This window comes from Peromyscus maniculatus, chromosome 11 (assembly GCF_049852395.1).
Source record: "Peromyscus maniculatus bairdii isolate BWxNUB_F1_BW_parent chromosome 11, HU_Pman_BW_mat_3.1, whole genome shotgun sequence".
In the NCBI taxonomy this organism is placed as follows: Eukaryota; Metazoa; Chordata; class Mammalia; order Rodentia; family Cricetidae; genus Peromyscus; species Peromyscus maniculatus.
In genome coordinates, this window is record NC_134862.1 from 80426617 (window position 1) to 80437747 (window position 11131).

The 11131-nt window shown below is 51.0% G+C and overlaps 1 protein-coding gene and 1 long non-coding RNA gene across 3 annotated transcripts; one reads left to right on the forward strand and one right to left on the reverse strand.

Moving 5' to 3' along the window:
- Positions 1-270: 270 nt before the first annotated feature.
- Positions 271-2598, reverse strand: Klhdc9 (kelch domain containing 9). Its single transcript, XM_006990615.4, has 4 exons — positions 2072-2598; positions 1669-1828; positions 1387-1585; positions 271-546 (listed from the first exon to the last, which is right to left on the reverse strand). The coding sequence occupies exons 1-4, from the start codon at positions 2596-2598 to the stop codon at positions 380-382; spliced, it is 1053 nt and encodes a 350-aa protein (XP_006990677.1). The 3' UTR covers positions 271-379.
- Positions 2599-2770: 172 nt separating this feature from the next.
- LOC121821347 (uncharacterized) lies at positions 2771-7075 on the forward strand. Of its 2 annotated transcripts, none has more exons than XR_013043542.1 (3): positions 2771-5256; positions 6668-6712; positions 6872-7075. It is a non-coding gene; the product is annotated as an uncharacterized LOC121821347 (long non-coding RNA). The 2 variants fall into 2 exon arrangements; XR_006062104.2 differs by having other exon boundaries at positions 2771-3089.
- Positions 7076-11131: the final 4056 nt, after the last annotated feature.

Here is an 11131-nt window from a genome sequence, read left to right on the forward strand (position 1 = left end):
TCCTTTAATTTTAGTGCTTGGAATACAACAGGAGGCAGATCTGAGTTCCAGGACAGCCTGGTCTACATAATGAGTTCCAGGCCATCCAAGGCTATATACATAGTGATACCCTGTTTCAGACAAAACAAAACAAAAAAACAGATGATTTGCAGTTGTCTCTGCCAGGTTAATAGCTCCCAGTATGAGGAAGGCTTATCCTTTGGCTTTTCCCTTGAAATAAAGGTGTTTACTTATTTAGTGCCCTTCCAAAAAGGAGTCAGAGACAAAATGTTGATTCTCTGATTGAAATTTAATAATTAGATAAAGTGTGCAATAACAGTGAGAATGCTGGGTGGGTCTGCCACAACACAGAGGCCTGGTCCGTGTGCCCTTCTATTCTTTAGACAAAGAGTTCCAGAACACAGACCTGTGGGCTGGCTGTGCTGCCGTCCTCACCAAAACCCCCAACCAAATAAAGCTGGTCGTTCCACAGGCACGTGCGATGGCCCACGCGCTTCAGTCTGCGGTCTGCACAGGGGAAGTGGAACCACAGAGGCGGAGACTCGCCTGTCGGGTTGAGAGCAGAGGGTGGTTATCGAGGAGGGGTACTTGGTCCTCCCTTCAACACGTCAAATGCCTGCCTGGTATTTTTCTCATTAGATTTGTTGGCCTTTTCAAATAGTCTATGTATGGTATCTTATTTTGTTTTGTTTCTTGAGACAGGGTCTCACCATGTTACCCTGGCTACTCTCAAACTCCATGTAGACCAGGCTGGCTGGCCTCAACCTCTCAGAGAATCACCATGCCTGGCTTTGTTTGTTTGTTTGTTTTCCGAGACAGGGTTTCTCTGTGTAGCCCTGGCTGACATGGAACTCTCGCTGTAGACCAGGCTGGTCTTGAACTCACAGAGATTCTCCTGCCTCTGCCTCTGCCTCAAGAGTGCTGGGACTAAAGGCATGTGCCAGCTCTGACTCTATTTTTTAAAAAGAGAGAAAGAGAGTGTGTGTGTGTGTGTGTGTGTGTGTGTGTGTGTGTGTGTGTGTGTATTAGATAGGGTCTTTTTTTTTTTTCCAAGACAGGGTTTCTCTGTGTAGCTTTGGCTCTATTTCCACCTGGCTCTATTTCCCAACTGCGGCGGCAGCCGCCGCCACCACCACCCAGCTAGATAGGGTCTTATGTGTAACCTTGGCTGTCCTGGAACTCACTATGTTGACCAGGCTGGCCTTGAACTCAGAGATCCTCCTGCCTCTGCGTCTGGTGCATGTGCCGCCACATCCAGGCTACATTTCTTTAACTCTTGTCAACTAATTTTTCCTCTCTCGTATCCCACCACTCCATCTTTCTGTAGATTTTAGGTTCTCATGTCTTTCCCTCCTCCCTCCCGCCAAACATTAGTTTGGCTCTCACGGGTGTCGTAGATGTAGAGGTCATTGCAGATCGTGTCTCTAGCTCTGGTCAGGGTTTCACCACCGAAGAGTACAGCGAAAGGCCCCACCACTGAACAGGAATGGTGCCGCAGGCCCTGGGGTCCCTGCCGCAACCCCTGCCCGCTGCTCACGAGCCTCTTGAGCTGTTCCGTCAAACGGGGGGCGGCAAGTGGTTCCTCCTGGGGGAGAAAAGGGACCGTCTAAAGGGTTTGCTTATCTCAGTTTTAGTCCTCTTCTACTCTAAAATGTAGGTAGCTAATACCTTAATTTTCCCATGGCTCCATTTCCCAATTACTTCTGGTTCCACCGAGTTGCAGCCCCCGAAGAGCAACAGCTGATGACCCGGGTGAGGTCCGGCAGTTGGCAGCAGGGCAGCACAGTGACCTGATCGTGAGGCCGTGTGGCAGCCTTCTTCCTTGTAGCTGTTGGTACACAGAAATTCGGGTTTTCTGAAAAGATCCGAATGTTGTACCGCTTTGCCTGAGTGCCCTTGTGAAAGAGAAAGTCCGGGTTGGAGCGGATAGAGTTACGCCATCTTGGAAATCGTAGACTCCAAGATGGTGCTAGGGTGAGGACAGGAATCAGTGACCAGTAAGTTTGTTTAGGTTTTGTGTTTCTCGAGCGTGGAGAAAACAAACAAACGCTTGGGGCAAAGGTTGCCGTACCAATAAGTGCGGGTGCTGTGGTCCAACTTTAACGTGTAGATGCTTCCGTAGCGACGCTGAGTGCGGGTGCCACCCTCTCTGCCAGACACTCGCAGCTCCCGGTCGGAGAGGCGAGTGCAGGTGTGGCTGCTGAGGCCAGCAGGAGGGCAGTTGCCAGGGTTCGCCGTCCAGACCTCCCACGCCCCACTCTCCGTGTCCAGAGCTGCCACCGTGGCTAAGCGACGGGACCCGTCCCAGCCACCCACCACGCAGAGCCACCGTCCCCCCACCAGGACCGCTTCGTGGTGACTGCGAGTGGGACTGCCCCGGGCTGGCAGTCGTACAGCTTGGCCCCCAGCTGGGTCAAAGATCACAGTATCGCTGCTGGGCACCTTGGCACCACCTTCCAGGAGACCCCCTACCAGATAGAACCGTCCCTGCAGCTCGGTGCATGAATGGAAGGCACGAGCCAGGAGCGCGTCCCGCGCCACTGGCCTCCAGGTCCAGGCCGAGCCCCTTGCTCGCCCGGGGGACTCCGCCCCAGCCATGGGCCCAGCCGAGGGGAGAGCAGTTGGGGCGCTTCAGATCACACCCCTTCTCGCGGGGCCCAGCACTTCCCTCAGGCATGGGCTAGCTTCCCCTCCAAGACCAGCCCAGGTCCTTACTCCAGACACCCCTTCTCTCCCCGGCTGTCGCCCAGCAACCACTGCAGGGACTGCAGTGCCACCGACCGCTGCAAACTGAAGGTCGCAAAGCGCCTGTTACCTTGGAGACAGGAGACCTGGTTAGCTACCGCGATCTTGCAGTGATGTCGCCACAGCAACGAGATGTGGCGAAGCCAGTAAATATCCTAAAAGACTTGGGCTCAAAAAGGCTGGGAGCTGACAGTTCCTTAGAAGAACCCAATAGTGGCAAATCAGCTTGTGATTATGACATTTGAGGCGCAGGGGTGGGGGAAACCAACGGACCGTGGGGGTTCTTTTTGTTTTGTTTTTTCCTGCTGCAGGGTTTCCAACTTGGGATTTTCTCTAGGGATGAGGTAGGAAAGAAACAAGTCACAGGTCAGAGGTTGAGGGAATGAACGTGGACTAAATGGGTTGGGTGTCTGAGATTTGGGTAGGTGTCCCTCAGCGTTCCCATTTATGTAACCGTTAGTGGTGAAGTCCTTGAAGGTACTGATTGGGTGGAGTGGTTCCACCTCTGGCCACTAGAGGGCAGTAGAGCCCAGTCTCCGAGAGAAGAGCCGGGCTCGAAAGGTGATGATGGTGATGGGGGGTGGGGTGGGGAGACACGGACCGACACGTGGGTTGCGGGGCAGATGGGGTACAGAGGGTGGAGTGGGTGAGGAAAAATAGCTTAGGCGTATCGTGGACAAATTTTCACTACCGAGTCCTGGGAAGAGCAACGATTTCATCTTGCCTCTTTAGAATAATGTAAACGTGGAAACGGAGCCACTGTGGAACTCAGGATTAAGGAAGGGCAGGGAGTTTCTCCTGATAGGATCCTGGGCAGAGCTGCCCAGCCTTAGAAGGTGGGTGGGAAGGTGAGAAACACCCCTGCTCCTCCCTGCTCTCTTCCTTTCATTCAAGCCGGGTTACTGAAGGCCTTCCGCGCTGTCCCCACAGGACGCAGTACAGAATGCAGAGGCCCAGATCAAGGCTGACAGACTGGTTTCAGCTGTCGGAGGAAATACAGACTGATCTCTGCTCCTAGCCCAGCTGGGGAGGGACAGAAACTGATCTGGGAAGGATGGCTGTGACTTTGACCTTTGGGTTCTCAACTTGAACTTGCTCGCCATTAGCTTGAGGAATCCAGGCCACGGAGAATGTCCAAGATTTCAGTGGGCCATGGACGGGCATGGGGTTCAGGGGACCAGGAGCACACTGGGCCTTATCCCTCCTGATCCCAATTAAATCTTGAGGGAGAACTACGTGGAGAGGGCACGCACGGGAAGGCACAGTCTGGACTAGATGATGACCAGGACCTGTTGCCGTTTTCCCCCTCCCTCCCTTCCTTTTTAAAATGTATGGTACTGAGGATTGAACCTAGCCTGTTGCTAAGCAACACTCCACTACTTCGATGCATCGCCAACCAATTTTTTTTTTTTTTAAACTTTGAGTCTTGATAAGTTTCCCAGGATGGCCTTGAACTCATTTTGTAACCCAGGCAGTCTTTGCCTCAGCCTCCTGACTAGCTAAGATTACAGGCCTGCCCACCAGGCCTGTCCCCACCTGTATGCTAAGCCGAGATTCAACAATAGCTCTGTGTCTTTGCCCATCCAATTATCTTTTCCTGTATTTGACAAGTCAGATCCTCAGTTTTCAAAGGTTATGGTAAAATTCTCTTCTACTAAAACAAACATCTAAGGCTGAGAAGGTAGCTCAATGATGCAAGCCCCAGGACCCGAGTTCCGTCCCCAGAACCCGCATGAAAATAAGCTGGGCATGGCAACCCAGTGCTGGCAAGGCAGAGACGGTGGATCCCTAGCCTGTTAGGTGAGCTCCAGGCCAATGACAGATCTGTCTCAAAATACTAGTGGACAGCTTCTGAGAAACAGCACCTGAGATTATCCTCTGCACAATCGTGAGGATTGTGGGGGGTGAGTGGGGGTGGTGCATACAATGGCCTCTGCTTCCACGTGCACACACACCAACATGAATACACAGCACCTTCGATTTCAGTACTTAGGAAGCTGATGCAGGAAGACGGCTAGTCAAGGCTACACAGAACTAATCCTGAGCTAGGATTACAGGCATGGACCGCCATGTCTGGCCCTGAGCCATTTTCCGACCCTGGGATCATCTCTGGTTCTCTGAATTGTTCAGTGTATATGAAAAACCAACACTTAGCCCAGTGACTCTCGGTCACAGTCCCAGGACTTCCACAGTGCCCTCCTGTATTCTCTAGGCTACCTCATCTGTCAGGCCTTCTCTCTGGCTCTTCCTCTGTTGTTCCTGACCTGCCTACATTGTTCCTGCAGCCCCTTGACTTCCGTGGCTTTGTGCTAGCCTAACACCAATTCTGACTGTGTTCTTAGCTCAAAGAGGATGTGGACACACAAGATCAGAGGAGCAACCAGGAAAATAAATTGCATGAGGCCAGGGCTTGAGAGATCCTTTTATTGGACATGAGCTAGAAAGTATCTGAGAGAAGCCTGACAGTGGTGGCACACGCCTTTGATCCCAGAACTTGGGAGGCAGAGTCAGGTAAGTCTCTGAGTTTGGAACCAGCCTGATCTACAGAGTGAGTTCCAGGATAGCCAGGCCTACACAGAGAACCCCTGTCTGGAAAAACCAAAAGAAGAAAAAGAAAGTATCGGAGAGAAAGATAGAAAGATAAAATTGTAAGCATATTTAGGATGGAGGGGGTAATGGAGAAGATTTTTTTTAAGGTTTTTTGAGATAAGGTTTCTCTGTAACAGCCCTAGCCATCCTGGATCTCGCTCTGTAGATCAGACTGGCCTCAAACTCCCAGAGATCCACCTGCCTCTGCCTCCTGAGTGCTGGGACTAAAGGCATGCACCGCCGCCACTTCCGCCACTACCACCACCACCACCAGGCTGTAATTTCCATTCTTTAGAGATTGTCTATCTTTTGATTTCCTTTTTGTTGTTGTTGTTTGTCTTTTTTTTTTTTTTTTTTTTTTTTTTTTTTTTTTTTTTTTTTGGTGTTTCCAGACAGGGTTTCTCTGAGTAGACCTAGGTGTCCTGGAACTTGATTTGTAGACCAGGCTGACCTCAAAGTCAGAGATACATCTGTGTCTGCCTCTGGAGTGCTGGGATTAAAGGTGTGGCCACCACACCCCGCTATCTTTTGCATTTTAAATTCTTTTTTGGGGAACTGGCAAGATGGCTCATCAAACAAAGAGACCCACCACTAAACCTAGGACAGTCAAGGTTACACAAAGAAACTGTCTAGAAAAAACCAAAACCAAAACCTAGAAACGGATTCCAGGTCCTAGACAAGCACGCTGATTCTTGAGCTCCATTGCCAGGAACTGCCTCCCACCCCACCCCTGACACACACACATACACACACACACACACACACACACTTGAAAGAGGTTCTGCTATGTAACTGGCTGGCTGGAAACTCTGTGTAGATCAGGGTGGCCTTGGACTTCTGACATTCCCTGTGCCATTGCTATGATTACAGGCATGTGGCACCATTCCTGGCCCATGTCAGCCCTCCAAAAAAATGTTTTGAGCAGGGCGTGTGGTGGCACACGCCTTTAATCCCAGCAGAGCCAGGTGGATCTCTGTGAGTTCAAGGCCAGCCTGGTCTACAGAGCAAGATCTAGGACCGGCACCAAAACTACACAGGGAAACTCTGTCTTGAAAAAAAAAAATGTTTTGAGACAGTCCTGAGTTTGGGACTCCCATATAGAATACAGGCACTCCAAGAGGCTTCCCTCCACCAAAAAAATGCCTCAACTTCCTAGGTAGGCCTGATCGCAGCAGGTGTCCCCAGAGAAGACCGTAGTGAGTGTAAGCCTAGATGCAAGGAGGTTAGATGCCGGTCCTCGTTCCTCTACTCTTTCCTCACAGCTCTCAGGCTCCTGACCTTGTTAATCATCAGTGCAGTGGACACTGTTGATTCCTAACCCTTTTGCTTTTAGCTGCTTCTGGAACTGAGAGGGAAACCAGCTCAGGAAGACTTCAAGGTAAAGCTGGAAGGCAGGGTAGACTCACCTCTGGGGGCTGCCTCCATGTCCAGTGGGCTCCCCCGGGGAGGAAACTAGCTCTTTCTGTGATCGATAGTGGGGACAGAGATAACACAGCCAAGGGCCTCACTGGAATCTGTTTTCTCACCAAATTCTCAGGCTCCCTCCTTACCTTTCTTTGCTCTGGCTTCCTGAACCCTCGCTGCTACATCTTCTGCTGCTACTGTGACCACTCAGAAGACTGATTTCCAGGAGAGTTCCTAGCCTCATCCTGTGCCAGCCAGGGCCTATTCCAGCCGCCTTCTGAAAGTGTTAGCCCATCCATAAACACAGGGTAAAATAATAAAGGCTTTTGTCTCTCAACCCATGTTCTCGTCACTGATGTTGCAGAAGTGTGTTTACAGAAGGCCGAGAGCAGAGAGGAGGCGCTCTGCATTCATCGGGCTCTGATGAGAAACAGGACCCAGATATGCCTTGTGTTCGGGCCTCTCTCTTCCTGGGTGGCTTACTCCAGCGTTAGAACCCTTGAGGAACAAGCGTGCCCAGCCCCATGAGCTCGAAGGGATGTTGTTAGGCAACCAGGAAATGTGGTTGTCCTTAGGAGCTGGGCTGGGTATCGAGACTGCATGATTGGCAGATAAGAACAGCACGGCACGTATCAACATTGAGATGGACTAGCTCGGAAAACAAGACGCCACCATCCCAATGCTGGGCATAGCGAGGTTTTAAGCTGGAGGTTGGGGGTGGGGAGTGGGAAGCAATGGCATTTTTCAGTGTAGGAAGGGCTTCTGGAGCCCCCGTGTTGTGTATGTGGGGGGTCTCTCTCCACATCTCCGTAAGCGGAGAGGCATCCTATGGAGGACCAGTAGAAGTGAGGAAGCTACCTGCTGGAGCCTCAGTCCTGGGGACAGGGTCAAGTCCAGTGACGGGTATTCTTCCACCACGTCAGTCAGCACCCCACAGCCCGCTGTGTGGACTCTGCGGGAAGCCGGAGGATGGACAGCTTATCAAAGCTGTGCAGAAACGGAGCGCCAACCCTTCATCCACACCCATGCCTCTACCTAGTTGCGTTCTGATTTGTTATTCACCCTCTTTTGTTATTCATTCCTCTCTCTCTCTCTCTCTCTCTCTCTCTCTCTCTCTCTCTCTCTCTCCCCATGCCAGAGCTCCCCTTCAAGCTGATGTCTGTTCTCTCTGTTCTCTGACCTGGACAAACAGGATATCACTCCCTGAATCAGGAGTTCCCTGATGTCCTCCTACCCCAGGCCCGTTCTCCTGACACCCCACCCCACCCCACCCCCACGTTGGCCCCCTCCCTCCTTCCCTCCCTGGATCGATCACTCAATCTGACCCTCACTCTCACTCTCCTTCCCCCACACCTCCCCACCCAGCCCTGTCCCTCCCTGACTCACCCCAGGCCGCATTGTCACAAACAAAAATTTCAGCACAACCCTCTCCAACCGGTTTGGCTTAGGTGTGCAGCCTTCCATGTGGACTGAGACCAGTTCAAGTGCATGCTTGGACACACGCAGGTAATACCCACATGGATAGGGACAGGGGCAGTCCCATGTGTATTAGCGACACAGGGACACATGGAGGAAACAGGTGATGGCGAGGTGTGATTTGTTGCAGATATATATGTGTCTGTCTCCTGACTGAGGGGCCCTCGAGGGCAGGGATCATGGGTCCTATGTCTCCGTCACCTCCCTTGCGCCTGACCCAGTGATCTTCATTGAGTGTCTGTTGAATGAATGCGCGCCTGCAGTCACGCGCAGTGATGCCGCACAGACAGATGCATGCGCTGCGGATGCCATCCATCGTTACTTGAATTGTTCCCATTCTTAGGACTCAGAATGTCGGTGGGAGGAGGGCAGGTCATGAGGCATGAGGGGAATGGGGAGTCCATGCAGAAGAAAGAATTGAGCTCTGGATATAGGCGTTGGTCTTGAAAGGCTTTCATAACCATCATTTTAGTATAGCACCTGACCTGAAATATGGCTTCCCTGGGATTCATCCCAGAAGAGGAAAGAAAAGGCCTGAGTATAAAGCATATTCTTCAGGAGTATGGTCCATATGAGACATTATAGGACTAAGGGATTGAGAGAATAGAGAGGATTCGAAGATAAATATTTGTTAGATGAGGAAAGGAAAATCCCTACCTCAATTACAGGCATGGATGGCTGCCTTATTCTCTCTGGCCAGTGGCACCTGCAGCCCCCATTTTAAGGTTGTTTACTAGGGCCTAACCATAGCCATGAAGATGTGGGTGTGCTCATTACCTTGATACCACATCAGAGAAGTCCTGTTTCCCTTCAGTGCTCCCTATGACTAAAGTTGGGGTGAGTGATTTAGGGTCCCACCATGCAGCTCAGAGATATTCTGGCCGGTAGCACTTTGAGGGGAAGAATATATTGTGGATAGAAATGCCGAAGTAGACTGGATGCTCAGTTTGTGACCTAGCTGCTTTCCCACCCCCATGCCTCAGTTTCTCCTGTGATTTCCTGTACCTAGAGGGATGAATCCGTGGGAAGGAAAGAGCTCCTCTGAAAGCATGTGATAGGATCCAAAGTGTGATAATTATAATTATAACACAGGATGCTCCCTCTCCCATCCCCCTGGCCCTACCCCACCCCGCCACACTGGATCTCAAAGCAGCATCGGGGTGGGGCTGTTCCCCTGGCATAGGTGGGGATCTGAGTCCCGAGGAGGGGAAGGGGTCTGCCAAGGCGGAGGTGGAGAGAAATTAAGATTTGGCATCTAGCCTGACCCTCAAATCTGCCTCAGACCTGCAGGAAACAGCCCTTGAAGAAGAGGTCACTATGACAACCGCTGCTGAGAGGTGGGGTCCAGAGATGGGTCCACTCCACGGCAGTGTTAGAGTCCAGATTACAACCCCGGGTTCGGGATGGTAACATGATCACTTGAGATCTCTGCCTACTGACCCTGCCTCACCGTCTTCTCCATACTAACATTGGTCTATTCAGAAACGCAGGCCTTCATAAATAAAGCACTCAGTTCGCACTAGGGGTTGTGAACTGCCCTAGCATGGTTGACCGGGCAAAATTATAACACGGGCTCGACTTTCCAGTACTTCATGGAAGACAGCTGCCATCCTTTCCCTCGGCTTAACAAGGTTACTGAATCTCTGTCATGCCACAGGCCTCAATCAATGGCTCTTGAATTAAAGCTTACAATTTAGTTAAGGAGATAAGAGGTGCACAAATTACGAGTGCCCAAGCTATAATAAAGAGACTGGCAAAAGCTGAGGAAGGAGAGAAGAAAGGCTGATTTCAAGTGGGAGGAGCTGAGAGGGCTTCCTGGGAGATGTGGCGTTTGAGGTCAGTTTTGAGAGATGAGCAAGACTGACAGGTAAGGGGGACTGAGGAAGTGGCTCGGCGCTAGAGAGAGCTTGTATGCACAAAGCGCTGGGTCTAGGCCTCCACCTCAAACACAAACAAACACAAAAACCTGACCAGGTAGAGTTGGGAAATAGTCATCTTCCACATTAATAACCTCCCCCATTATTGATACTTTGTTCTTCCTTTCTGTGTTTCTGGACATGAGGGCTATGTAACCTCTATATTTTCTTTCCTTGGGTGTATCTCCACGTATATGTGTCTTTCAAAAATTATTATTGTTGTTGTTGCTTGAGGTAGAGCCTCATCTAGCCCAGGATAGCCCCGAACTCTATGTAGCTAAAACTGTCTTAGAATTCTTGATCCTCCTGCCTTCCCCTCCCAGGGGCTAGGACTGAAGATATGCACCAGCATGTCTGGCTTTTACCTGTCTTTGAAATTCCAGTCTGCCAGAGGTCTCATCTCTCTCTTTCAGGGGGTCGATACACACCCCTGCTTCTGGCTCTCCAGCTGTCACTTGGTGGTTACTGGTAGTCACCCAAACTGGAAATATATGATCAGATGAGTATACGTGTTCTAGGACTACAAGGATAGAGTGACATCAACATCCTTGCAGAGTCCAGGCACGTTGTCCTCCTCATGACCCTGGGGGGGAACACACCATAGAGAAAAAGGAGAGCCCCCCCCCCTCAGGTTGTGCTGATGCTCTTTTAAAACTCCTGGCCAGGTGTCGAGTTATGGCGAGAAGGTTCTGAGAGGAAAACCAGGAATCCACAGAGCTAATTTCTTTGGTCTGTCCCCCCACCTGTCCCATGCAGGGAGGAGCAGGAGGAAAGCAGTGAAGTTCTTTCTCAGGGGTCTCTGAACTAGCTTCCTGTTTCCAGAAAACCACTAGACTAACTTGACTGTTTTCTAGCAAGTCCATTCTCCAATGTAGGCCTGCTGAAGGATGAGGTAGGTGGGCCAGCAGGTCAGGGACCTCCTCAGTTCTCTGATTCTGTGGCACCAAAACTGAGCCCTTCAGGAAATTGAGGAACTTGTCAAGGACCCCAGGAAACAGCTG

What these genes read in the sequence shown, in the direction of transcription:
- Klhdc9 (XM_006990615.4), bottom strand. Translation starts at nt 2,598, where the DNA reads ATGGCTGGGGCGGAGTCCCCCGGGCGAGCAAGGGGCTCGGCCTGGACC. An exon ending in GGAGCCATGGGAAAATTAAG is followed by an intron (nt 1,586 to 1,668) that starts GTATTAGCTACC and finishes TTTCTCCCCCAG; the next exon opens with GAGGAACCACTTGCCGCCCC. An exon ending in CCTCTACATCTACGACACCC is followed by an intron (nt 547 to 1,386) that starts GTGAGAGCCAAA and finishes TCAACCCGACAG; the next exon opens with GCGAGTCTCCGCCTCTGTGG.